At 59.2% G+C, this 27,725-nt stretch overlaps 1 protein-coding gene across 2 annotated transcripts in view; it reads left to right on the forward strand.

The window, feature by feature from the left end:
• TRPV4 (transient receptor potential cation channel subfamily V member 4) overlaps nucleotides 1-27,725 on the forward strand; it is a 41,234-nt gene that overhangs the window by 7,476 nt on the left and 6,033 nt on the right. Inside the window, exons 1-13 of one of the 2 annotated variants that reach the window (XM_039505717.1) lie at nucleotides 10,503-10,515; nucleotides 12,268-12,687; nucleotides 17,079-17,251; nucleotides 17,791-17,943; nucleotides 18,159-18,299; nucleotides 19,854-20,152; nucleotides 22,047-22,226; nucleotides 23,072-23,230; nucleotides 23,748-23,840; nucleotides 24,863-24,936; nucleotides 25,654-25,819; nucleotides 26,577-26,643; nucleotides 27,352-27,668. In XM_039505717.1, the coding sequence (XP_039361651.1) occupies nucleotides 12,308-12,687; nucleotides 17,079-17,251; nucleotides 17,791-17,943; nucleotides 18,159-18,299; nucleotides 19,854-20,152; nucleotides 22,047-22,226; nucleotides 23,072-23,230; nucleotides 23,748-23,840; nucleotides 24,863-24,936; nucleotides 25,654-25,819; nucleotides 26,577-26,643; nucleotides 27,352-27,668 (2,202 nt within the window). In that variant the 5' untranslated portion in view covers nucleotides 10,503-10,515; nucleotides 12,268-12,307. Of the gene's footprint in view, nucleotides 1-10,502; nucleotides 10,516-12,267; nucleotides 12,688-17,078; nucleotides 17,252-17,790; nucleotides 17,944-18,158; nucleotides 18,300-19,853; nucleotides 20,153-22,046; nucleotides 22,227-23,071; nucleotides 23,231-23,747; nucleotides 23,841-24,862; nucleotides 24,937-25,653; nucleotides 25,820-26,576; nucleotides 26,644-27,351; nucleotides 27,669-27,725 lie in introns of those variants that run through there. The other variant, XM_039505716.1, reaches the window with a different exon arrangement.

Below are 27,725 nucleotides of genomic sequence, written 5' to 3' on the forward strand. Positions count from 1 at the left end.
AGCAAACATACAGTCACAATCTGCAGATCCACCCAGTCCCTTTAAATACCCTGTTTGTCACTGAATCTCCTCCCGTGTTACTACACAAGGAAGCCAAGAAAAGGGCCAGAGACATAAACAGCCAGATTGGAGCTGCCTGTCGTTCTGCTCTCACATCTGTCCTCCTGCCGCTGTCATCAGCGTGGGTGGGGCAAGCAGCACATTTACAGCAACGTGGGACCACATGGGACGCAACAAACCGTGCCCTGCGGTCTCCTCCACACGCCCGGCGCACAGAGGGGCCCTCCTGGTCTGTTTCCAGCCTGCCTTGGCTCCCTCGAGATGGGGCAGAATGTGGGGCTGGGGTGCAGAAGTGGAATCAGTAGCTCTCCGGCCTGATCGGGACTTAGGTCTGTGGGATCGGCTCCTCCCAAGTCAGGAGGTTCATGTGTAGAAGAGAGAGAAACCACTTGTCATAGTAATAAAGATTTCTACGGTGCCTCCTGCCCAAGGCTTTCTGGACTTAACACGCTTTAATCAATAAAATATACAATAAAAGCTTTCTCGTCCATGTACTGAACACAAACGCTGCCCAGCGCTGTCTGCCTGAGCCATTACTGGGTTTAGATGCTCGTGCCAGTCCATGCCAAACTGACTGGAGCTTCCTGCCAGTTCTGATGGGGTTGAGTGGCTGAGGTCAGTGTGCCTGGTTGATTTGACTGCGTGGAATCGACATTCCATGTTCTGCTTGGTCTTGGGCAGGGAGATGGGTCTCTGGGTGAGACGCCCCTGGCAGATTTTCAGCTGCCAGGCTTCGCTCTCTGTTTGGCAGAGTAGCTTTGGTCGCTCGCTGTCAGCCCGTGTCAGTTGGGGGCTGGGGCCTTGGAGTGACTTTAGCCCATCTCTAAGCTGGACTCTGGACACTCTTTGAAATTCCTGATTGTTTCTAATGAACTCCTGCCTTTCTACCAGCATGGTGCCTTCTGCCTGCCTCACGCACTCCGGCCTGGCTGCATGCTCCTCTCCCTGCTTCCAGTCCCCCTCCTTCTCCCGATCCTTCAGCTGTCCAACCCATCCCCTCGCCGAGACTTCCACTGCATTTCACCCCAAGCCAGCAGCACTCATCCTCCTCCGACAGCACTCCCAACCGAGCACCAGCCAGGCCTGCTGCGTGGTCCTGGGCCTGGAGCCCCTGTCCTGTTACCCCATCCACTCCCTTGGTTTTCTTCCCAATGGTGTTTATTGAGAGCCTGGTCCTTCCAATGCTTCTCACTGGCCATAGCACTTGCTGCCCTGAGTATTGCTCAGCAGAGTGCCCCGTGCCTGGCACACACAGCCAGTGCCGCTGGCTAGCAGGCCAGGGGACGTCACTCACTGGAAGCCGACGCTGGTGCAGGGATGGGACGTGCCGGATGTGGATGGTTTGTTTTGAATCGCGCCACCTGCCGCTCCTGTGCGACTCTGGCCCGTCACGGCCCCGTCACAGAGGACTCTTCAGTCTCGTGCCTGCCTCTGCTCTGCTGCTTCTGGGAAGGTCATTTCCATGGAAGGACCTAGCCCCTACGGCATCCCATTGCAGCAGCTTGTCCCATTGCAGCAACTTCCCCGTGGAAAGTTTCCTGACTTTCAGTGTTGGAGAGGCCTCTGTGTACCCGACCCCGGGGTGTACATAACAATGTGATCTGTTCTCCCCCGGGGTGGGTGCAGCTATATTAATGGGACATGTGATACCCCTGGGCGGGGGAGATACAAACTGGGTGATTAAATAACAAAGGCCTGTAAAGCAAAGGCTGCCTGGGCATCCCTTCCCTCCTCCCACTGTGTGTGAGAAGAAAGAGGAACCCGAGAAAGGCCATGTGGGGTCAGTGCATCTGGAGCCAGTTTGTTAAACCTCACACTGAGCCATGAGCACTGAGGTCACTGGCCCTGGCATGCAGCGCCCAGATCACTATCTCCTTCCTGTGCCCCAGGGCATTTCGGAAGGGCTGAGACATGCAGCGACTGAGTCACTCAGAGCGGGTGCGGTGGCGGGTTCACATTGCATGACCTTGTGCTGGGGCAGCGATACTCAGACCTTGGGGGTTCAGGGGCCAAGTAAGGGATCAGCATTACCCAAAGGAGCCACACTCATGGGAATTCACTGTTTCATTTACTATAGTGCTGTAGATTCCTAGTTACACAGCATGACGGGGCAAATATTTAGTTTATATCTATATATTATTCTCACAGTAAATAAGTTAATAACTTAATTGGTTAATTTTTAAAAGCATCCTGATCGGCTAATAGCTTAGGTTGGTTAATAATTAAATCACCCCGTGTTCATAGGTGGCAGGTTTGTATAATTTTTGGTGGGGCCCAAAATGGTGGTGCCCCCCCGCTCCCGCCCTGTAAGCTGATATAAAATGAAGCTACAACGCGTCAGCGCCACAAGATTACAAGGGTCAATTAAAAGTGGAAAGTCAGAAGCAGCACTTGCCTACTTCAATATACAGTATTATATTTTGTTGCACCTGTTGTGATGAAGTGGGAATGTTCTTAATATTTTCTCTGAATACTGTGTGGGTGCCTCAGTTTCCCCTGCAAGATGCCAACTGAAGGTGTTGGGGACAAAGAGATCAGGTGGCCTCCTTGTCCGGAAGAGACACAGAGGCCAGAGGAGGGAGTGTCAGTTTGGAGCTGGCTGGGGAAATGGGGAGAGACCCAGAACTTGGTTCTGGGCTCCCCACCCCCCAAGATGGACCTGACAGAGGGGTTCTGTTTTCTGTACCAACAAGCTCTGTTTAAACTGTGTTCCCGTCATCTAATAAACCTTCTGTTTTACTGTCTGGCTGAGAGTCACATCTGACTGCGGAGTTGGGGTGCAGGGCCCTCTGGTTGCCCCAGGACCAGCCTGGGCAGACTCGCTGTGGAAAGTGAACGATGTGGAAGGGCAAGCTGAATGCTCCGAGGTCAGACCCAGGAAGGTGTAAGCTTCTTGCCCTGGAGACAGTATGTTCCGAGAGAGGAGGCTCCCCCAGAGTCCTGACTGGCTTTGTATGGAGTTGTTCCAAAGCATGACAGCATCCCCTTCCACACCGTGCACTTCCCAGAAGTCCGCACAGGCACTGACACTCCCTCCTCCGGCCTTTGTCTCTTTTCCAGGCATTAGGAGGCCACCCGATCTCTCTGTTCTCCAACACCTTCAGTTGGTACCTTGCAGGGGAAACTGATTTGGGAGAAATGAAGTAAAAGCTGCCCAAACTGAGCTTGAGCACTCCTGAATTTTGAGGTGTTCAAATCTGGAAGGCAGGTGCAGGGGGTGGGAGAGGGCTGTGGGCTCCATGGGGGAGCATGGCAGCAACTGTCTGGAGCTGCACGGAGCCAGACACGCTGGTCTGAGTGGCACAGTAAGCGGTTTGGGGGTTGGAGAAGGGGTAGGGAGTTCCAGGGGGCAGTCAAGGGACAAGGAGCCGGGGGGGTTGGATGGGGCAGAGGTTCGACGGGGCAGTCAGGGGACAGGCAGCAATTGGATAGGCATGGGAGTCCAGGGGGTTTAGCAGGGGACAGGTAGGAGGGTCCTGGGGGGGAAGGTGGGGGGGGTGTCAGGAGGGGGCAGTAGGGGACCAGGCGAAGGGAGGTTTAGATAGGGGCTGGGGTCCCAAGGGGCAGTTAGGGGCAGGGGTCTCGGGAGGGGGTAATCGGGGAACAAGGACCAGTGGTGCTTAGATAGGGGGTGGAGGTCCTGGGGGGCAGTTGGGGCAGGGGTCTGGGGAGGGGGCAATCAGCGGCCAGAGGCTGGGATTCAAAGGGCTCTGGGCTGCTGGCAGCCACGGGCAGCCCAGAGCCCTCTGACTCCCGGCCGTGGCTGGGATTTAAAGGGCTCTGGGCTGCCGGCAGTGCAGAGCAGGGGAGAAACCTAGCTCCAAATATTGCTGGAGCAGAGCCCCTGTCTGAATATTCCTGGGGCTAAAGCCCCAGGAGCCCATATAAGTTGGCGCCCATGCCCGTGTTTTAATATCACGGGCTGCAAAGGAGACACACCAGCAAACCATGTGCAGCTCTCGCCTCCTTCTGAGCATCGCTGTGTTGGGGTGTCGTGGAGAGGCCTGGCACTGCTGGGCCAGCATCAGGACATGTATCAGCCACCTTGTGATGAACTCGCTTTGGGGTCTGGGCTGCAAAGTGTCACTTAGACTCTGTTAGTAGCTGAGGTCCCACCCACACGGCTCATGGGGTCTGGGATCGCCCTGACCATACTGGGAAGATCCCAGGGATGTTGGGTTGGGTGGCATCCCTCGGGCTGTGTGCCCCTGGCACCCAAACGGGTGGACAGAGGGTAAGCAGCCATTCATGGGAGCACATGAGACTTTCACAAGCTCCTGACAGACTGGAGAGCCATTGGCTTGCAAACATCTGGCGCCATGGTTCATAAAACCAAGGGGTCGTGGCTGGGTGGCTGGGGCCGGGGATCTGCCTCACCTCTTCCAGTCAGGCCAGGCTTTGAGGAGCTGAAAATGAGCAAAAGAGCTGAAAGACATAGAGTCCCTGCCATGCCCCCAAATGCCATCCTGCCCTGGGATGGTGGGGAGGGCTAGTTCCCAGCTAACACTCAGCCATCAAGACACCAGTGCTTTAAACTAGGACCCATCCCACGAAAGGGTGTGAAAGACTCTTCCAGGAGCCCTGGGGAGGAGGAGGCTAATGTGGTGGGCGGGCTCGCTGGGAGAGAGCTGGAAACATGGCCCGCATGTGGCAGCATGCAGGGACCCTGCCCACCGAGGGCTTGAGCCATCTCCCAAGTATATCCATGGGAAAACTCCCATTGGCTTCCCCGGGAGCAGGAGGGGCTATAAAGACAAACAGCTTCTCACAGCCCCCTCCCCTCCAGAGCACTCCCCCCCCATCACCCTCCTACCCCTGCTTCATTAACCAAAAGCAGGATGGGGACAGTGGATCCAGTCTCTGCCATCTCGCTGCCTGTGTCACGACAGGCTCCTTGTTCACTGGTACTCCTCTCCCAGGGTATTTAAGGCACTTTCCTGGGGTGGTTTTAGTGTCTCTTTGTAATCAGGGTTAGAGGGCAGCGTGGGTCAATGGCTAGGGCTCGAGATTGGGACTTGGGAGACGTGGGCTCCGGCCTCACCTCTGCCATGGACTGTCTGAGATGCCTCTGCTCTCCATACAGTGGAGAAGAGGATGCAGACCTGCCTTTGTAGCATGCATGAGGAGCCATCTGTGGGTGCGGATCAGCTGGTGGGACCTGTTCTTGTTGGTCTCCTTTTGAGATGTACCAAGACCCATCTGCAGGATTCGGCACAATCCTTGGCAGGCCCGGACGCTTCTGTCTTGGCAGGTTGTTTTCCCTAAGCCCAGCCATGAATTGTCCTGTTCCAGCCCCCTCCATCTGCCAGGCCGAGTGACTATGTGACCGGGAGGCAGATCATCGTGTTTAGTCTCTGCTGCGGGTCCGCTCAAAGTTTAGTCTGTTTCCCTCTGTACGCGCCACCCTCTCTCCTCCCTGGAGGGGAGCGGGAACTTCTGCTGCCACGGTGCACTTGGAGATCAGGGATAACGCGCCCTGCCCCCTCTGCATAGCACATTACTGCCAGCCCTAAAGGTTCACCCAGTGTGAGTCCCAGCCCAGAAATCATGAGATTAGCCCCAAAATCCTGGGGTTTGTGATTATTGAACTGCCTCTCTGCAGCTGTGTGTGCCAATCCGGGCTCGCCCAGTGTACGGTGGGTCTGGCCCCTGCTGCGGGAGCTCTCACTGCCACCTGACGGCATGGAGCTTCCAGCTTCTCCCCAGACCCAGCATTGTCAGTCATTAATTCTGTGCCCCCATCCCGCCCGTCCTCCATGCCAGCTTCTCATTCTGCCTCCCCAGCCCTCACGTCAGTTCCCTCCTTGCATCAAGTTCTCCTGTCAGTTCTGCCCTCGACATCAGTTCTATGCCCTGAGCTCAGGGTCCCATTGTGCCAGGCTCTGTCCAAACACACTCCAGGCTCCGCCTTCTCCTACCCAAAACCTTGAGGGGGGAGCTCTGGCGTGCCTCAGCCAGAATCCTGTACCTGGAGGAAACCTTGAGAGTTGGCAGCATCGATCCCGTCCCTGTGAAAGCCAGACCTTCCAGGGAGGGTCATGGGAACTCCAGGCCTTCCATCCCAGCTGCCCAGGGTGCTGGCTGCATGCAGTGAGCAGGGGGGGGGGTCCCTTCCCCACAGTTCTCAGATCCCCTTTAAACAACCGGATAGGATGAAAGACCCTGAGAACAATGGCACAACTGCCTTGCTATGGAGAGAGCCCCAGGCTGTGGGCTCCTTTCAGGAGGGAGCATTGAGCTGCTGGCCTAGGGCTGATGGGGCAGGATTCTCTCCTTAAAAACTAGGGGAGGTGGTTGTGCTTGTTTCCAGGAATGCTGGGCAGCCCTGGGGAATGGAATCCTCCCTCTGCCGTGGCACAGGTACGATCCAGGCAGCAGCAAGGCTCCCACCCCCACAGGCTCCTGCTGGAGGGATGCTCAGGAGATTAGGCTGCCTGGAGCATACAGCTGTAAAATCTGCCATGGAATTTTACTGTGTGTTTAAATTAACCCTTGGAGTGCTGGCAATTTCCAGGCTGCTGCCAGCTGAGCGCCGGCGGGAGCCTGTGTCTGTAGCTGTTCATATCGAAGGCTCAACAGGACCTAGACCCTGAGCACTTGGGCTATTGCTTTCTGCCCTGTGTCTCTGCCTGGCGTTTACACTTGGCCGGGGTGGGACTCCCTCCTGGAGCAGCTTTGCTAGACCCCTAGGGCTGCTTTGTTGCCTCTGTTACCCTGGGTTGTATTTTCCACTAAGTCTTTAGTCTCCGTGACATAACTGATAGTCGGCTACCCCGCAGAAGGGCACATCCCCTGAATCTGGCAAAGCAGATGGCAGGGCCCATGGATGTTGGCTTTGCCCTGGGCTGGAGGCTTGTCTGAAGAGGTGAGGGCTAGTTGGGCTTTGCCTGTCAGGGTCTTGTTTTATGTTGTGCTTTTTGTACGGCACCGTAGATGCTTTGGTTGGAATTTTCAAAGGAGCCTAGGGAAGTTAGGCACCTCCAGTAAATGTCAGGAGAGTTGGGTGCCCAGCACCCACTGGTTCCTTTGAAAATCTGCCCCATTGTCAATAGCCTGAATACCACTAAGTCTGCAGAGGGTTCACCAAGGGGTTAATGCTGTGACTGAGCTATGTTAGCAAACCGGTGTGGAATTTGTCAGGCAGGACGTTTTTGTGGTGCTGCTACACGGAAGGGAACCAGGGTGTGATTAGCCTGATGACAGAAGCTAACTTTACTCTCTATCTCCTGGGGCTTTACCGAGTCTGTGCTGACTGCTGCCTTTCCAGCCAGGAGAGAGGCATTGTGCTTTGTCTTGTATCCTTGTGTTGGGGAAGCAGCGTGGTCTAGTGGCTAGAACAGTGCATTGGACGAGTTGGGTTCTAGTCCTGGTTCTGCTACTGGCCTGCTGGGGTAAATTGCTGCCCCTCTCTGTGCCTCAGTTTCTCAATCTGCAAAGCAGGGCTAATGATAGTGACCTCCTTTGTAAAGTTCTTTGAGATCTATGGATGAGAAGCACTAGATAAGAGCTATGTATTATTATTATTATTATTCAGTGGAAGCTGGAGATCTGCCCTCTGAGGCAGTGTCTAAACAGGACTCTCCCATCATCGCACTGGTGTGCACTAGGGCGGACACATTGGTATGTCCGTGTCTGTGATGTTTGACCCTGCTCAGAGCAGGTCTAGCTGACCTGCAGGTTAAACACAGGTATCACCTGTGCCCTGACTGCTCTAGTGCCCCCTATTGCTTGGTACCACCACTGGAGCTGCTCCAGCGGGAGACCTCCCGAAAGAGGCTAAGGTAAATGTGCCTCAGAGGAGACTCTGGTGTGACGGTCCTGGCGCCATCACTGGGAGGGCTGAGTCACCATGGTGATAAACCTGGGGAAATGTCAGCGAAAGGAAACCAGATCTGAAGACGGGACAAAGACACCTCTGTGTGGGCGAGCGGGGAGGGCAGCCAGAGACAGTCATTCAGAGGCCAGCTCAGGGCCCTGGGAGCTCTGGCCTCTATTTCTGACCTGTGGGGATGGGTGACCTTGGGCACTGGCTCCCCATCGGAATAGTGGTGACCAGGCTCCGGGGGCTTTGCGGTGTGAAATCACATTGTTCATCTCCGTGTGTAAAGCGCCGAATGCCTGCAGGGCTCCAGCTAGCGCTCGGAAGTGCTGAGAGACCCTCCGGAGGTTGGGGCTTTGCATCTGCTCGCGATCAGCCCTTCTTCCAAGCGGTTGGCTCTGCAGAGGTGGCCTGGACCCCGTATTTCTCGGTCAGCTGGGGGACCCTGAGCCTTTCCCGCGGGGTCTGGCACACCTCTCGCCCGCCCTTCCAGCATAGGAAGAGCAGAGGTAGCACCGGAAGGGGAAGAGTGGGGCAGCGAACTACTAGGGACTTCCCCACCCCTTTGGGCTTGGCTCGTTTGTCGCTGCTTTGGGAATCCAGAGTTGTCTCTGGGTGAGAGGGTGGGATGCAGGGAACAGAGGCTGGACACTGGACTGGGAGCCAGGACACTTGGGTGCTAATCTTGGCTCCCTAGGTGACCTTGGACTGGGCACATCCCCTCTCTGGGCCTCAGTTTCCCATCTGTAGAAAGGGGATAATGACACCCCCTCCCCCCTTTGTAAAGCACTCCCATAGGAATGAAAAGCCCCTCTCTACAAGCCAGGTTTCTCCAGCTCCACAAGGCCTGCTCAGCGCTTCACGCCTGGCCAGGGGTGCCTGCAAAACCCAAGATCCCAGCGGAGTGACAGACTAACCGCATGGAGAGGAGGCCGCACAATATGGACGAGCCCCACCAAGGCAAATGCTGAGGCTGGGTTGCTCCCTGGAGTCAGGACCTCCCTTGAGAGGGAGATGAACGGGGTGGTGTGGAAGGGGCCATGGGGGCGGCTAGGAGAATGGCCTGGCTGACCCCGGAGAGAGGAGCAGGAGGAGACGGGAGTGGGTACGGAGCTGGGCAGGGCCTGCAAAGTGAAGAGGAGACTGAGCGTGGCGTGCATGAAGCTACGTAAGGCAGGACAAACGGCGCTCCAGGGTGGTGACTCTCTGGCTCCGTTCTCCTTGCTGTTTCCTTCCTTTCCTTCCTCCCCATCCCGGGACCATCTCCCCTGGCCACACGGGGCGTGCGTGCTGCCCCAGCCCGGCAGGGAGAGGGGACGCTGGGATAATTCCAGACACCAGAGTGGGGCCAGAGGGGAGACGCTGAATTTCCGATGACACGGCAGCAGGATTGCTGTGCCACTGAAACCTGCTGGCTCTCTAGTAATGACACGCTACATAATTAGAAGCATGTTATCCAGCAAACGTTCCAGTCCGAGGCCTGGAGAGCAAAGCCCCACATTAGGGCTTGTTATACAAAGCTACAACCAAGTAGAAAATGACATGTTCCCAGGCTGCTTTTTCTGTCCTCCCAGAGCTGCCGGGCCTGTCAACAACAGCACAGACACCGACACCTTGGCTCCCATAGCTGGCTGTGGCTTAGAATTTGCTGCCTGCTGGTTATTTCTTTTGCAAATTTTCCTGTGCACCAAAATAAATCAGGGCCGTGGATTTGAATTCCAGCTGCAGGACAATCCACACACAGGTCCCTCCCCCGCCACGGAGCCCTCATTTGGATCCCCTCCCCCATCCCATTGCAAGCCTCCATCTCGGGAGTCTGATTGAAACAGATTCTCTGTTGCCCCTCAGTTGTGTCACCAATTCCACCTGTGCAGTGCGAGCGTGAAACACTAGGGGGCAGCATCTCACCCAGCTCTGCTCTGGTGTAACTGCACGCAGGAGGGGCAGGGTGACCGTGAATTGGGCCCGGGAAGCCTGGTCCTCCCCTTGCCTACACCTGGGAAAACTGGGAATGTCGCCATTGAAGTCAGCGGAGCAGCAGGGGTGTGAAACCAGCATGAGACTAGAATCGGGCCCTTGGCGTTCACACTCATGCCAGCCCTCTGCTGAGCCCGCTCTGTGGGGTCCCGCGAATGGCACAGGGCCAGGGCGGCAGCTGCTGCCTCTCTCCTGCTGCCCCGGATCCGCTGCCTTGGGTTGCTTTTAGCCAGGCCCTGGGTGTTTATTGGAGGGGGGTTGGGGTGGCTGGTCGGTATTTATAGGGCTGGAGAAAGAAGAGCCTGTTCTCTCCCCTGCCCTGGGCCGTGCCCATAAAACCACATCTGGGCAAGGCAGGGCTGCGGCAGGGCTGGCCTCTGTCATTACAGCAGCGCTTTGAAACACGAAGCCAGCAGCCGATTGGATCCCACACACATCTGCAGATAGGAGGGGACCCGGCTGGCGCAGCCACCACCACGGCATGGACTCGCTAGCTGCCTGCCCGTCCGGCCCTGCATCCCGGGGGCCCTGGCTCCGAGGGCAGGGGAAGCACATTTCCTGAGTGTGCGGGAGAAGTGAGACGCGGGGAGTTTGTGATCTCCCTGAGCACGGAGGGACTGAACCCCGGTGCAGGGAGTCCCTCGACTAGGAGCACTGGGGTGAGAACTGGGAACTGGCTAGGAACGATCCCTCCTGCCAGCGAGATCCAGGAAGCTATTGCAAGATCCCAGCAGGCAAAGGTGTGAGGGGAGTGGGGGCCGTGTGATCTGACATGTGCTGCTCACCCTGTCTGCTGGGTTATTCTGCTTTAGGAGGGTTTGAGTCGATTTGGTCCACCCCCACCCCCTGGGAGATCCTGTTCCTCTTCGAGGCCATGTAAGGGGGTGTCTACACTGCAAAGGGGGTGAGCGTACCTGTGTTAGCATTACTCTAGCTAGCGCCGGTAACAATAGCAGAGTAGTGTCTGTACTGCAAAGGGGGTGAGCGTACCTGTGTTAGCATTACTCTAGCTAGCGCCGGTAACAATAGCAGAGTAGTATCTATACTGCAAAGGGGGTGAGCGTACCTGTGTTAGCATTACTCTAGCTAGCACAGGTAACAATAGCAGAGTAGTGTCTGTACTGCAAAGGGGGTGAGCGTACCTGTGTTAGCATTACTCTAGCTAGCACAGGTAACAATAGCAGAGTAGTGTCTACACTGCAAAGGGGGGTGAGCATACCTGTGTTAGCATTACTCTAGCTAGCACAGGTAACAATAGCAGAGTAGTGTCTATACTGCAAAGGGGGGTGAGCATACCTGTGTTAGCATTACTCTAGCTAGCACAGGTAACAATAGCAGAGTAGTGTCTGTACTGCAAAGGGGGTGAGCGTACCTGTGTTAGCATTACTCTAGCTAGCACAGGTAACAATAGCAGAGTAGTGTCTGTACTGCAAAGGGGGGTGAGTGTACCTGTGTTAGCATTACTCTAGCTAGCACAGGTAACAATAGCAGAGTAGTGTCTGTACTGCAAAGGGGGGTGAGCGTACCTCTGTTAGCATTACTCTAGCTAGCACAGGTAACAATAGCAGAGTAGTGTCTGTACTGCAAAGGGGGGTGAGTGTACCTGTGTTAGCATTACTCTAGCTAGCACAGGTAACAATAGCAGAGTAGTGTCTGTACTGCAAAGGGGGTGAGCGTACCTGTGTTAGCATTACTCTAGCTAGCACAGGTAACAATAGCAGAGTAGTGTCTATACTGCAAAGGGGGGTGAGTGTACCTGTGTTAGCATTACTCTAGCTAGCACAGGTAACAATAGCAGAGTAGTGTCTATACTGCATAGGGGGGTGAGCGTACCTGTGTTAGCATTACTCTAGCTAGCACAGGTAACAATAGCAGAGTAGATCTGGTGGCAAGGGCTTCAGCGCAGGCAGGCAGCCCATGGGTTCTGTGGCCGCCTTGTACCGGGGCCATTAGCCCGCGCTGCCATCTTTGTGCTCCTGTTGTTACCCGTGCTGGCTAGTTCCGGGGTGCTCTTATCTGCGGGGCAATCCCCCCTTCGCTTGCAGTGTAGTGGGACCCCAAATCCACTCGCTGGCTTTCTGCCCGGGCACGTGGACAGTCCCCCCTCCGGCCTTGCCCCTTCCTTTCCCTCTGACGCAGGGAGGCTCAGCAGAGACCCCCCGACCGGGCTGCTGCTCTTTGGGGCGCTCTGGTGCTTCGGCCCAAGCTGTGGCCCAGAGCTGGGAGGCCTGGGATTCCTGCCCCCGCAGCGAGCGGAGCTGAGCAGGGGCGGAGGAGGGTCCGGCCTGGCTTTGTGCGTCTCTGGCTGGGAGGGTTTGTTGCGTAGGACGTCTCTCTTACCCTGCACACGCACGCCCCTTCCCACCCCACCATGTCATTTCTCATGCTCTCACCCACCCCTTCTCTTCCAGGCACACAGGGAGGAGTCGGGGCCCTTCCAAAGCGGGCGGCATGGCGGACTCCGACGACCCTCCCCGGCTCCACGTTGGGGAGGCCGGCGAGGCCCAAGGCGAAGAGAGCTCCCCTCAGAACGATGCTTTCCCGCTCTCGTCTCTGGCCAACCTGTTTGAGAACGAGGATGGCCCCTGCCCCGCTGAGGCGGCCCGGCTCCCCCCCGGCTCAGGGGACAGCAAGCAGCAAAACCTGCGTATGAAATTCCACGGGGCCTTCAAAAAGGGCGTTCCCAACCCCAAGGACCTGCTGGACTCCACCATCTACGAGTCCTCTGTCGTCCCAGGGCCCAAGAAAGCCCCCATGGACTCGCTTTTCGATTATGGCACATACCGCCAGCACCCCAATGAGAACAAGCGCTGGCGGAAGAAGATCGGGGAGTGAGTATGGCACCCCCGTCCCCCTTACGCTGCCGCCTCTCCATGCCAAGGGCTGTGCGGGGCATCCAGCCACGAGATGCCAGCCGGGGTCAGGGTAGAGCTGGCTGGGGAAGGAGGGCGGAATTGTGAATTGCTGTTTTAATTTCAAATGGTTTTACCTGCTCTAGAGGTGGCTGGAAAAAGGGGGCATTTTTTGAGCAAATTTTATCCAAAATTTTCCCATTTATTTTTCAAATTTTGGAATTTCCAAATGCAAGGCTTCCTCAAAGGTTTGAAAAATATCGGCCGCCTCTAGCTTGGGGCATTTGCCTTTCCCACCTCACAGCCCAGCATCTTTCTGGGCCAAGCCAGAAAATGTCACGTCCACAAACATCGCAGAGTTTGTGAGCCTTTTTGCCCCTGATGTTTTGCTGGGGAGATCTTTGTGCTCCTGTTTCTATTATTTTCGGTGCTTGCTCAGGTGCCCTACCTGCTTTTATTTTAATGATACTTTAAGAAAAAATCCACATTTTTGTTGGAAATATTTGGAACTGTTTGCTGTGGATATGAACCTTCTTTGAAATATTTGCAGTGAAAACTATTTCTCTGAGCTGCTAGGATTGCAGGAAGCAAACGCACTAAGAGGGAGGGACATGGAGAGGCAGGATGGGGTCGCTACCTTTGATGCCACAGCCCCAGCGCTCAGCAAGGGCATTTTGACCAACCTGGTAATTTCTCACAGGTGTCAGCTAGTAACAGTAAGGAGCATGGCTAGCACCGGGCAGCTGCATGTGGGAGCAGGCTCTGCAGTGCTCCTGTTGAATGTGCCCATTTAACAGCACCTGCTTGTGTCTGGTTGAACGTTTTCCATGGTCACTTGCAAAGAAGAGGGGCACTGGGGTTACAGGGATGCCAGCTTCCTAAAGGCGCCTTGCTGGGAGCTGGACAATAGCCAGGCCCCTCCGACCTGGCCCCAAGCAAACCTCTGCCACCCGAGGGCAGTGCAGGCGGGGCAAGCCGCAGAGCGAAGGGGCTCCCCCGGGGGAGCAGGTAGCAATGAGCTGTGCAGGCCGCCCAGGAGGTGGTAAGGCTGTTGCAGCAGGACTGGGAAGCTCCAAAAGCCCAAGGGACGATCAGAGCCAGGGAGATTTCCCCTCCCCTGTGTCCCAAGCAGGAGGAGTAGCTGGGATGCCCTTGGGTGCCCATCAGTGCACTGCCTCTACTAGCCTGCGGTAGCTGCTGAGACACATGACGCGCTCCCTTCCTGGCGCTCCAGGCTGGTGTTAGGGGCGCTGGACCTGCCTGAGCTGTCCCTCGAGTAAGGATGAGATGAGCCCTGATACTGGGGGGGGAACCCCAGTGCCTAGACCAAAATGGGCTGGAGCCGCGGTCTGGAACGGACCTTGAACCCCAGCGCAGGCCGGCGGGAGATCACGTTGAGCTAGATCTGGGGGCTGCGAGCGAGCGAGCAGCGGGATGGGGGGAGGCCAGCGGGAGCAGGGAGCAGGGCTGTGTGGAACTGTCCCCTGGGCGAGCCGTGCTGGAGGGTGTGCAGACAGCCTGGCCTGGGAGGTACTGGCACTCGCCAGGGCGGCTGGCTGCCAATTCCCCTCTCGCGCGCTCCCCTGAAAGAGGGCTCTGTGCTGGGCCGTCTCACTCTGCCTTGTGCAGCCTGGCTCTCCTCGCTGGGCGTGGCCAGCCGGGCTCCGGCATGAATGGGCTTTTCAAGGAGTGCTCCCCGCCCGCTCCCTGCCAGGCTGGGCCAGGAAATGCTCCCGGGGGACAGGGAGGCCCAGCCCGCCCCAGAACAGGCAGCAGGGCACAATGCACCGGTCTGTCCTGGAGAAACTCCCTGCGCCGTGGGGCTGGCCAAGCCATGGGCTGGAGAGACTCCGGCTCTGCTCCCCGGGGCTCCCTGTGCTCATTCAGACAGCATGACGCAGCTCCTGCCCTGCTGGCGTCCTGCACCCACTGTGCTTCCCGGGGCGATGGCCACACAGGAGCCCTCAGGTGCTGAGGACTGACGGGGACCCAGGACTGCTTAGTGCAATGGGACTGGGGGCAGGACCCAGGGTTCTGGTCCCCGCTCTGGGAGGCAGTGTCCCCCCATGCTCAGGCTGTCTGTCAGATCCCTTCCTTCTGTCTTCTCCACTGCCCCCTTCTGTGGCCTGGGGCCAATCTCACTGTCCCCACGTGGTCTGTAGCAAAGGGATGACAACACTCCCCCGGCAGATCCTAGGGTGAAAGGGGCTAGGAGATGGGGGGCATTGCCCAGGCCAGAGAACAAGTGAAGCGGGGAAGGGGAGGGTGGGGATTGGAGGGGAAGAGACGCTCCCAGCTGGTTTAGCAGGCACTGGCTGGAGAGCTGCCATTGTGCATGGTGCTGTACTGTGCACAGAGGCAGACGCCGCTCTTGCAGAAGCTGAGAACGAATTGCCTCCCGCTTCCCTCCCCCGCCCTGGTTCCTGTATATGTGTGGGGTGCGGGGGATCCCGGACTGTCCGTAGCAGCCAAGGTCCCGAGCCCCACAGCAGCCACGTGTGTGCGGAGTAGCATTTGGGGCCGTTGCTCTAGGATAGGGGCATGCACCTGGATGACCCTGTGACACAGTCACCTGCCTTAGATGGTGCTGGGGTTCTCCCCCTCCCCTGCCTGCCTGAATCACTTCCATTCCCAAGGGCTGGGGGTCCGCGGCAGAGACCAGCACTCGGAGGGGAGTGTGGCCCCCACGGGCACGGTGTGGCACCTATACTGACTGTCCCTCCCCCCCGGGTATCACTGTCCCCCACCAGCACTGCAGGGACATTAGCTACAACTGAAATCGGACCGGCAGGTCTGAAGGCCCCATCCTGCCCCCCCAGAGCGTGGCCTCTGACTTCCATGGGGGCAGGACCAAAAGCTCGTGGACATTCTCCGGTAGGATCTGGCCTGGGTGGGGTCTGTGGACGAAGTCTAGCTGCCAACTGAACCCAGATGTCACTCCCCCACTGTCCCCTGAAGATGGTCTGAGCTTTGCAACCTGGGTGCTGGGCCCCCGGCAGCCAGGCTAGGACTTGTCCCCAGAGCTTGCAGTAGCCTTGCAGAGGAGGACACTTCCCCTTGTTCCTGTGGGAAGCTCTTTGGGGCTGGGAGCGGGGCGGATTTGTTTGTAAAGCGCCATGCCAAGGTTTTCATTGATAGCAACAATCTGGTGATCTGCTAGGGGGGTTCTCCTGGCATTTAGCCACCCTGTCCCTTCCCACATATCCCCCCGTCACTCTTATTCCTGGCCCCTTATGCCACCCAAATGGTCCCTCCCAAATAGCTGGGTTGTTTGCTTGTAACCTACCAGGAAGTGCACGCAACTGCTGCTCATGTTTCTGAGGCTGGAACCCAGCCAGGCCGGGGCCGGGGCACGGGTGAGGTTAGCTCTTTGTTTGGGTTCTTGTGCCGGCAGCACTGCAGGGCCGATCCAGCCCTGCGCACCCCCTGGGGTGGGCAAGCCCATTCCATTGCACAAAGGTCCTGGGGCACTCCTCGAAATTCCTTTAATGACGCCTTGTTCTGTAAGTGGCTGATTCGAGGGAGAAGCCTCGTTCAGGCTGCGCTTTCCCCTCCGCCGAGGCCTGGTGCTAAGCTGAGACTGGTTTGTTTAGATGTAATTAGCTGAGACAACGGAGGTGCCCGAACCAGCCCGGCTTGCGTCCCCAGAACTGGCCTGAGGGCCCGTATCCTCTGGAGAGTGGCATTTAGCAGTCCCTGGCCTTCAGCAAGGGAGTCGGCCCCCATCCCGTCGTCACTGAGCCTGTTTATCCCGGTGCGAAATGATGCTCGCCTGTCTCCTCGGGCTAAAGGCATTAAGGTTTGCAAAGCCCCTTGGGTGGAAGGCGCTCGGAAGAGGCTCCATGTTCCTGCAAGCTCACTGTGCTGGGGCAGATCTGCATCCCGAGGCCCATTGGCGCTGGTCCTAGTGTAACCAGAGGAGGGCGCTGCAGGCTCATTACACTTTCTAGCTCTGGGAAAGGACCTTCCATAGGAAATGAAACACTTTACACAGGTGACCAAGTATTACTGCCTGCATTTTACAGATGGGGAAACTGAGGCACAGAGCAGGGAAGCACCTTGTCTAAGAGAGTCAGTGGTAGAATCCAGTCCCCCTGTCTTGACTCCCAGTCCAGTATCCTGCCCGCTGAGTCACACTGCCTCTTGTGCACCTGGGTAACTGCAGTGCTGTGGGGCAGAGGCGAAGTCAAGGGCCAGGAGACCAGATGCCCCACCCAGGCACCTGGAGCAGGCTGTAGTAAAGGACGTGTCAGTGGCCGTGTCTGGCTCATGCACTGGCTCCTGGCCCTGTAGGCGTCAGGCCGGCGCAGGTGGCAGGAGGAGCTGCGCGCTCGGAGAGCCTCTTTGTAGAAACGGTGCCCCTTTTCCAGGAAGCAGACCCACAGCCCGAAGGCCCCGGCCCCCAACCCGCCTCCAGTCCTCAAGGTGTTTAACCGGCCCATCCTCTTCGACATCGTGTCCCGGGGTTCGACCGCCGCCCTGGACGGGCTCCTCCCCTTCCTGCTGACCCACAAGAAGCGCCTGACCGACGAGGAGTTTCGAGGTGAGCTGCGAAACGGGCAGCGTCAGCACCCGGCAGCTGGCCTGGCTCTGGGGCTTCCTGCTCGGGCGGGGGAGCCGAACATACCAGCTCAGGGAAGCCCGTGGCTGTGCTGCGCAGGCCCTGTGCCCTTGCTGCAGGATCTAGAGGGACACAGCAGAGTCCATTGGGCTGGGTGCTTCCCGTGCAGTCAGCGTGGCGGGGCGTGTAGTGACGGTAAATTGGGCGTGCACCCTCGATTGTGCGGACACAGCTTGGCATCCCTGAGCCTGGCTGCGCAGCCACTGCCCGTGCCCGTGTGAGTGCATCGGGGCTGGTGGGTTCCCCTCCGGGGAACTAGCCTCTCTTCCAGCCAAGCAGGTTTGAGGGCCCCATGTGACAAGAAACGCTTCTGAACGCAGGTGTTCCTAGGCCATGCCCGCCTGGGGGCTTGTGGCTGGGTGAAGGTGGAACCCCTGGAGGTGGGCACGTGCCCGCTCTGAGCTCCAGGCTGTTCCTGCCTGCCCCACTCCCTCTCTCACAGCCCCTCCGCTCCCCTGCAGAGCCCTCGACGGGGAAGACCTGCCTGCCCAAAGCGCTGCTGAATCTGAGCGGGGGCAAAAACGACACCATCCCCCTGCTGCTGGCCATCGCGGAGCAGACGGGCAACATGCGGGAGTTCATCAACTCGCCCTTCCGAGACGTCTACTACCGAGGTGGGGGCTGAGCCGTGAGCCGGGACGGGGGTGGGATTCCTGGCCATGGCCAGCGCTGGGCGGGCTGCTGGGAGCTCAGCCGCGGCCGGGGCAGAGCCATGTTCACTCCCCCCGCTCCGCCTGCCCTCCCTGCGGTGCGTTGGGAGCGTGACGCCGGCTCGGCCGGGGCTGGGGCTGGGCGCTCGGGGCACTGACGGGCCTGCGTGTGGTTCCAGGCCAGACGGCGTTGCACATCGCCATCGAGCGTCGCTGCAAGCACTACGTGGAGCTGCTGGTGGAGAAGGGGGCGGACGTGCACGCCCAGGCACGCGGCCGCTTCTTCCAGCCCAAGAACGAGGGCGGGTACTTCTACTTCGGTGAGTGGGGAGCGCTGCCCGGCCCTGCGCACGGGAAAGGCCACGTCCTCAGGTGGTGGGGGGCCCCAGCTGGAAGAGCGGGTGGAGAAGCCACCTACGGTGAGGGGGATGCCCCAATGGGGGGCTTGGTAATGAGCCAGACCTGCCCGCCCCTTGGCCCAGCTCCCGGGTGTGGGTGCCAGGAAGTGTCCCTGTCTGCCTGCTGCCTGCTGGCCTGGGAGATGGACTCTGGGGTCTCACCAGCTCCGTGTCCCACAGATCACCCCAAAACGAACCCCTCCCCCATGTCGGCAGGGGCCTAGAACTGACGCGTTGCTGGAGAATGACCTGCCCTCCCGTGCAATCCCTTACACTCTCAGGATGCTGCGCTGGTACACACCAGTCTGTGCGGGATTGCCCCGTCGGGTCACATGAACAGTCTCACACGCAGTCACGGTGTGCGTGCTGTCACACACGTGTGCAATCCCTTACACTCTCAGGACCCTGCGCTGGTACACACTAGTCTGTGTGGGATTGCCCCGTTGGGTCACATGAACAGTTTCACACGCAGTCACGGTGTGCGTGCTGTCACACACGTGTGCAATCCCTTACACTCTCAGGACGCTGCGCTGGTACACATCAGTCTGTGCGGGATCTCTCCGTCGGGTCACACGAACAGTCTCACACGCAGTCATGGTGTACGTGCTGTCACACACGTGTGCAATCCCTTACACTCTCAGGACCCTGCACTGGTACACACCAGTCTGTGCGGGATTGCTCCGTCGGGTCACATGAACAGTCTCACACGCAGTCACGGTGTACGTGCTGTCACACACGTGTGCAATCCCTTACACTCTCAGGACTCTGCACTGGTACACACTAGTCTGTGCGGGATTGCCCCATCGGGTCACATGAACAGTCTCACACGCAGTCATGGTGTGCGTGCTGTGACACACGTGTGCAATCCCTTACGCTCTCAGGACCCTGCGCTGGTACACACCAGTCTGTGCGGGATCTCCCCGTCGGGTCACACGCACAGTTTCACACGCAGTCATGGTGTGCGTGCTGTGACACACGTGTGCAATCCCTTACACTCTCAGGACCCTGCGCTGGTACACACCAGTCTGTGTGGGATTTCTCCGTCGGGTCACGTGAACAGTCTCACATGCAGTCACGGTGTGTGCGCCATCACACATAGAATCACAGAACTGGAAGGGACCTCGAGAGGTCTCTAGTCCAGTCCCCTGCACTCAAGGCAGGACTCAGTATTGTCTAGACCATCCCTGACAGGTGTTTGTCCAACCTGCTCTTAAAAATCCTCAGTGATGGAGATTCCACCACCTCCCTAGGCAATCCCATTACAGACTCACGCTCCTGGTTACTCCACCACTGCTCAGGCCTGTCCCTCTGCTCCCCCCACTGGCTGTTCGCTCGCTGCCTGGGGGAGCAGAGCAGCTGCTTCTCCTCAGGCCTCTGGCCTGGCTCCCCCAGCTGGCTGCCCGGTGCCCAGAGCCCGGTTCTGAGAGTGGCGGGGCTGAGAAAGGCCAACGTCCATCGTGCTCTCTCCCCTGCCAGGCGAGCTGCCCCTCTCCCTCGCCGCCTGCACCAACCAGCCGCACATCGTCCACTACCTCACGGAGAACGCGCACAAGCAGGCAGACCTGCGGCGCCAGGACTCCCGGGGCAACACGGTGCTGCACGCCCTGGTGGCCATCGCCGACAACACCCGGGAGAACACCAAGTTCGTTACCAAGATGTACGACCTGCTGCTGATCAAGTGCGCCAAGCTCTTCCCCGACACCAACCTGGAGGCCCTGCTCAACAACGACGGCCTCTCGCCCCTCATGATGGCGGCCAAGATCGGCAAGATCGGGGTAAGGGCCTGCCGTCCCTGTCCCCCTCCAGCTGCTGCCGCAGGGAAAGGGCAAATCCAGCTCCGCCAGCCCCTGGGCGAGAGCCCCTCTTCCCCCACTGCCCCCGCAGCTCCCCCGGATGGCACTGGCACCCCCCAGAAGGGCAGGAGATGCTGATTAGGGCTCCTTTCTGGGGTGACGGGACAGTCTCTGTACTGGGGGCAGCCTGTGGACATGAGTTCAGCTCAGCGAGTGTGTCCTTGTGCATCGATAACGACCCAGCACATCAGTCGAGCGCTCGGCTCACGGGGCAGCGGGGACTGACCCCAAGTCCCTGTTGGTCCAGCATATGAGAGAGAAAAGGTGGCTGAGGTAATATCTTTTATGGGACCAGCTTCTGCTGGTGAGAGGGACAAGGTGGGTCGAGCTGCTCTGAGCTCTTCTTCAGGGCTGGATGAGGGACCCAGGGGGATCCCAGCTAAATAGAGGGTGGATAGATTGTTCCGCACAAGGGGTTAACGCATGTTGCAAGAAACCACGTAAAAAGGCAGGTTTCCTTTGAGGAGGAGGCTGGTAGGGCAGCCCTGGGCGCTGTGGGGTTTTGGTCCGTTAGCATTGTCCTGCGGGAGTTCATCTGCGCGCGCAGGGATTGGCTGGTTTCACCCGCATGGTTGCTGGGGTCCCCGATGCGCCGGATGAGACACCACATGCTGGGATAGGCACGTGCAGGACCCCTGGGTGCTCTCCCACCCCCACCCCCCAGCAGGAGCTGGTTCCCCTGATCGCCCCAGGGTGCGCTGCTCTGGGCAGTGACTTCGGGCCTGGCTGGTTTGTGGCTTGGTGACTGCCTCCCCCTAGCGGCCGGTCGCAGTTCTCCGGCGGGGTTGTGTGCTTAAGACCTTACAAGACAAACGGCTCTGTGGCAAGGGGTCCCTGGTCTTGGGCATAAGGGTAGCAGCTCGGTTAATGACTCTCAGGTGTCTGGACTGCGCCACTTCCCTTCTCTGCTACCTTCTCCTCCTCCCCCCGCACCGTGCAGCTGGGACCGCGCTGCAGTGCCACGTGGCGGGGTGTGTCTCCAGTCAAAGCCCCGGGGATTGTGAAAGGACAGGCGCTGTATGACGTTACCCCTCTGGAAACAGAGTGGTACAGCTGTGCCGGTCACTGCTGCGCCTTTCCACCCAGGGAGCAGGCCTTGGGGGGTCCCCAGCACCTGTCAGGCCTCGGGGTCTCACTCCCCAGCACCCCCCGGGTCACTCTGTGGCAGCATCGTAGGGGTCCCAGCCCATCATGGTCAGGCAGAAAAGTTACCCCAGGGCCTTGAGAAAATGAGGTGCTCTCCGGGCTGGTAAAACAGGTGTGGGGTGGTGAGGAAGTGGGGGAGGAGCCTCCATCACACAGTAATTGCTATGGGAATATTAAAGCCAAATCTTTCCATGCTGGCCCCTGATTCTGGCTGGCTGCCGCAGTCATCGGTGCTCCACGTGGGACACTCTGGGCTGGTGTGTCAGACAATCAGAGACTCGGCCCCTCTGAAAACCTGGCCCGAAGTTGGGCGCCCAGAATCAGCAGCCACTGCCGACAACATCGGCCTGGACACTTAGAGCAAGTGGAACCCCTTGAAGCCGGCTGCTCAGGGCTGCAGAGAGAGCAGGGGGCTCTGAGCAGCGTGTCCTGGTGCCTGGCTGCTCAGTGCACCAGAGAGAGCAGGGGGCTGTGAGCAGAGAGCGGGGGGCTCTGAGCAGCGTGTCCCGGTGCCCGGCTGCTCAGGGCTGCAGGGAGATCAGGGGGCTCTGAGCAGCGTGTCCCGGTGCCCGGCTGCTCAGGGCTGCAGGGAGAGCGGGGGGCTCTGAGCAGCGTCGCTCTCTATACACATCGTGCTGTGGGTGACCACCCCTCCCCCCCCATCCTCCAGATGTTCCAGCACATCATCCGCAGGGAGATCACAGATGAGGACGCCCGCCACCTCTCCCGGAAGTTCAAGGACTGGGCTTACGGGCCCGTCTACTCCTCGCTCTACGACCTCTCCTCACTGGACACCTGTGGGGAGGAGGTGTCTGTCCTGGAGATCCTGGTGTACAACAGTAAGATCGAGGTGAGCGCTGAGTTGGCACCAGGGAGGCAGGCAGCAAATGGTGGGCGCACAGCCTGATGTGAGCCTGGGCTGCCGAGCAAGGGCCCTTAGGCATGGCAGGCCCCTTGCAGGACCCAGCCCCCAATGCCTCGGCCATTGTGAAGATTTCGGGAGGATGCTGCCTGGCTCATGCACAGACACGACTCCAGGCCAGGCGCAGTCAGCGCCACCTGTCTCCATCCCCCCGGCCACAGGCACAGCCAGCACCACCCCGGCTCCATCCCTCTGGCCAAGGGCATGGCCAGCGCCGCCCCGTCCCCATCCCCCGGCCCTGGACACAGCCACTGGCACCCCATCTCCATCCCCTCGGCCATGGGCACGGCCAGCACTTGTCTCCATCTCACCCTGGCCGCGGGCATGGCCAGTGCCGCCCCGTCTCCACCCCCTGGCCGCGGGCATGGCCAGTGCCGCCCCGTCTCCACCCCCTGGCCGCGGGCATGGCCAGTGCCGCCCCGTCTCCACCCCCTGGCCGCAGGCACGGCCAGCGCCGCCCCATCTCCATCTCACCCTGGCCGCGGGCACGGCCAGCGCCACCCCATCTCCATCCCCTCGGCCACGGGCACGGCCAGCGCCGCCCCGTCTCCACCCCCTGGCCGCGGGCACGGCCAGTGCCGCCCCGTCTCCATCTCACCCTGGCCATGGGCATGGCCAGCGCCACCCCATCTCCATCCCCCTGGCCGTGGGCACGGCCAGCGCCGCCCCGTCTCCATCCCCCCTGGCTGCCCCGTCTGCTCAGGTGTGCGTGTGGCCTGTGTAGCCCCGGCCCCTGGCCCTGAGCTCACAGCCAGTGTGCTGGGTTGTTTCAGAACCGCCACGAGATGCTCGCCGTGGAGCCCATCAACGAGCTGCTGCGCGACAAGTGGCGGAAGTTCGGGGCTGTCTCCTTCTACATCAGCGTGATCTCCTACCTCAGCGCCATGGTCGTCTTCACCCTCATCGCCTACTACCGCCCCATGGAGGGCACGGTGAGTCTCCCGCCGCCCAGCCCGGCGGGTCCCTGGGGCTCGGGGCGGAGCAGCAGGTTCCCGCTGTTAGGCTGTACACAGAGCTGAGCTTTCGGGCAGTCCCCAGCGGTTCCCCCAGAGCCCAGCCCGTTTAATGCCCGGGGAAGGGGTCTCGCTGCCCCATGGGAGCTGCAGCCCACACCAGGGCCCTGGCAGGCCGGGCCAGGAGTCCAGGGAGACAGCCCTGGATCCCACCTCCAGCTGTGCCAGCTCAGAGCACTGTGCCCTCTGGGATCCCTGCCTCTGGCAATGGCCAGTGCCTGACCCCTGTAGAGGAAGGTGAGCCCGTCTGGGTGCCCGCACCCGGTGTGTCCTGGGCAGCATCTGGCTCCCGGTGCCTGGGAGAGGGGAGGGCTCTCGTTTCTGCCCGGGGCAGGCTGGCATGGGGCTGGGGGGGGGCAGGGTGCATGGCTCTGTAGGAGGCCAGAGTGCGGGGATTTCGAGGTAACGTTCTCATCACCGTATCCCTGCTCTGCAGCCGCCGTATCCGTACACAACGACCATCGACTACCTGCGCCTGGCCGGGGAGATCATAACCCTCTTCACCGGAGTCTTGTTCTTTTTCACCAATGTAAGTGGAAACCATTCACCCCCTTGCACAAGTGCCTCCTCTGTCTTGCACTAGAGCCTCCATGCCCAGAAGTGCCTCTGTGTCCCTCGCACGAGTGCCCCCACTCCCTCGAACCTCACACGAGTGTGTCCTGACCTCACACAAGTGTCCCCCATCCTGCCACTTCGCACTTGCACAGGTGTCTTGTGTCACACACACACAAGGGGTCGGGCCCAACCCTGAGACCTACAAACCCCGCAACACACGCTTCCCCTGCGAACAGAACACACCGAGCTGCCTGGCCCCGGGAGAGCTCAGTGGGCACCCACACCCTTCCCAGGAATCTCTGAGCACCCTTCCCTTGCGGGGCCGCATCTGTACTGTGCTTGGCAACTGCCCCTTGGGCTGCAGCCCCCTCAGACTGCTCCTGCCAATCTCCCCAGAGCTTCCCCGAGGTCACGGGCTGGGGCAGGGCAGGGGCAGAGTGGGGTGGGCCATGGGGCTGGGAGTTCTAATTCAGGGTATTTAACACACCCAAAAAAGTCCTCTGTTTCACTGCAGGGGCTGCAGGGAGTTGGCAGCCTGGGGGCCTGCTCCCAGCGGGTGTAAGCCAGCTGTGCTCCATGGAAGCCGGTGGTGCTACGCCATGGGGCCACACCCACTCGCACGAGCAGGCGGTCCCTTTTCTGAATCTCTTGTGGTGCCAGTCCTGGTCCCTGCACCCGTGGGTCTGGCTTCCCTGCACAGCAGGGGAAGGGTTAAATGCAGATGGAGATGGCTTTGCATTTACAAATTTAGGATAAAACCCAGCGCTGCCCCCATCCCTGCGGGGCTGGGTGGGGCTGGAGCCTCTTAGCACTGAGCCCGCTGGGCAGCTCCCTTCACCTCCCCTCCTCTGGGTGGAGCAGGGCCAGTCCTGCCTCCACCCCGGCAAGGACCCTGCGAAGATGTGCTCACTGTGTGCACCCCGGCTGGTCCCACCCTCTGCCTCCATGGATCCGTCCACCAGGCCCTGGCTCCACCTTCTTTTCTTTCTTCCTCAGCTAAAGGATCTGTTTATGAAGAAATGTCCAGGGGTGAATTCGTTCTTTATAGACGGCTCCTTCCAGCTGCTCTAGTAAGTCGCGATGCCCTTTGCCCCTGGTGTACCCCACCCAGCGCCCATGCGATGTCACTAACCCCCAGCCCTGGAAATGCATTTGGAAGGGAAGGGGCGGTTGCAGGTGCCCGGCGTGCTGGGATCAGCCGTGTCTCGGGGAGATGTCAGCCCGGCCTGGTGCCGATGGAGTCTCCTTTGTAGTGGACAAAAGTGCAGAGGCCTCCCGGCATGCCGTCTCTGGCGCTCTCGCCGGGCATCCCAATAGACATCCCAAGATCTCCTCCCCCGGCTGCAGAATTCTCTCCTGCCTTCGCTGTGTCTGCCCCCTGCCAGGGGATGCTGCCTCCGGGGGGCCGGCTCAGCAGCCTGACATCCCTGCACCTGCGGGTTCACATCCCAGCAGGGATCTCATCCTCCAGATGGAAATCAGCAGCATGCCTTGCCCTGTGCTCTGTGTGGGTTTCGCAACTGAAGCTGCCAGGGCACTGCATATGGGGGTGGAGGGCTTGCTCTGGATTGCCACAAAAACACTGCTCTGCTGCCTGCCCACAGTTGGCTGGCGGGGGTGCCCTGCTAAGGCGCTTTGGAAGTTGCTACAGCGGCAGTAGCCAGTCCCATTGCTCATACGGTGCCCTGGGGCGGGACTGGCAGAGTGCAGGAGCTCGACCCTCCTGGGCTGGTTCATTCCAGGGGGATGTTTTGATCTTGCCTTTGAATCCTCCTGCTCTTCCTCAGCTTCATCTACTCGGTGCTGGTGATCATCACGGCAGCGCTGTACCTGGCGGGGATCGAAGCTTACCTGGCTGTCATGGTCTTTGCCCTGGTCCTGGGCTGGATGAACGCACTTTACTTCACCAGAGGCCTGAAACTTACAGGGACCTACAGCATCATGATTCAGAAGGTCAGGCAGGGACCAGCCCCCCTCCCCTCTCTGTGTGTGCGCGCACACCGCTATTTACACGGGGAGCTCGTTGGGGCTGGGGCTGTCTCTCACTATGCGTCTGTGCAGCCCCCAGCACAGTGGTATCATAATGCACCTGATCGTGGTAACAGATGTGCCTGGGTCCAGGGCCAGGGTCTCCCGGTGCTTTTGCAGGTGTGTACGGAGCATTAACCTCTGTCCTGGCCAGATTCCAGGCAATCCCATTCTTCTCCCTAAACCAACCCAGCCATTGCAATTGGATACAGGAGTCGTCTCCCTGGCCTGTCCTGAACTGCTGCCTGCAAACAAAGCCTGGTGGAAAGGATGCAGGGATTAAGCCAATCTCTAGCTATTAAGGTTTAGGATGACACCTTCCCAGGGGCAGATTAACCCAATCGACCTGTGCAGGGTTCTTATACCTTCCTCTGGTGCCGGCCTGTCTGAGACAGGACGCTTGGTTAGATGGACCTCGGGGCCAATCCAGCCTGGTAATTTCTATGTTGTGTGTGGGCAGGAAGGGGGTAGGAAGAGCAAAGGTAAATGAACTGCTCTGGGGTGTCTCTGAGTCTGTGTAGACAGCAGAAGACAGGGGTGGGACATGGCCCTGTCACGGGAGGCATAGCCCCCCCAGGGATGGCTGCATTTCAGTGAAGTGGCTGCTGTGGGGCTCTCCAGGGATGTAAGGGGCTGGCGCTGATTCCAGCACAGCTAAGTTCTGCCTCTGGGATTTTTTCAGATCCTCTTCAAAGACCTTTTCCGGTTCCTCCTGGTCTACGTGCTCTTCATGATCGGCTATGCTTCAGGTACGGCACGTCCGTGGGAGCTGTGGAGGGGATGCTAGCTCGGTGCGCGGAGTGGGGAATCTGGCAGGGAGCAGATGGGCCCTGGCGTAATGCTCAGCCGAGCTGGAGAACCGTGGCCCAAGTTAAAGGGAAAACACTGCATATTGGCACTGGCCCTTGGCAGCCCTTCCAGGCTCTCACGCGGTGGCCGGATAGACAAAGGGCGGAGTTCCGCGGGGTCAGGGGAAGAATCTCACCAGGGTTTGTCGTCAGATCCCCTGGAGCGGGAGCTGTGGGGAAAGGCTCGTGTGCCAGTGGACAGAGGTGTCAGCGCAGTGTGGCTCGGGCTGTGGTATAGGTGCTGAGTGCCCGAGCTGGCCATTCGTTTACCTTCCTCTGCACCCCGGGGCACTAGTGAGGGAGTTATGCAGGGAGGCCAGGGAGTGCTGCTCTCGCTCTCTGACCCTCGGCTTTGGAAGCCTTCACTCTTCCACTGGGAGATGTGGGGAGCTCTCCAGGCTGGACTGGGATGAGGGCAGAGTGTGGGGCCCAGGTGCCCAGCACAAGTGCAGGCTCCCAGCAAGGTGGCGCTCGGCTGCGCAGCCTAACGAGTCATCCAGAGAGGTGGTGACACTGACTGGCGCCCTTCCTTGCCTTGGCCAGTTCTCCCAGCTAAGCCCCTGGCTGAGTTCTCTGGGGGTCTCACCCATCTCCCTCCCCCTGACCCAGCTCTGGTCTCGCTCCTGAACCCCTGTGCCAGTGCCGAGGCCTGCAACCAAGACAAGTCCAACTGCACGGTGCCCGCCTACCCGTCCTGCCGGGACAGCAAGACCTTCAGCAACTTCCTGCTGGACCTCTTCAAGCTGACCATCGGCATGGGCGACCTGGAGATGATCGAGAGCGCCAAGTACCCTGGCGTCTTCATCATCCTGCTGGTCACCTACATCATCCTCACCTTTGTGCTGCTCCTCAACATGCTGATCGCTCTGATGGGGGAGACGGTGGGGCAGGTCTCCAAGGAGAGCAAGCACATATGGAAGCTACAGGTAACGTCTGGCCAGGCCTTGGCTGCCAGGGACAGTCACCTTGTCAGGCCGAATGCA

Source organism: Mauremys reevesii, linkage group 18 (genome assembly GCF_016161935.1).
Source record: "Mauremys reevesii isolate NIE-2019 linkage group 18, ASM1616193v1, whole genome shotgun sequence".
Classification (NCBI taxonomy): Eukaryota; Metazoa; Chordata; order Testudines; family Geoemydidae; genus Mauremys; species Mauremys reevesii.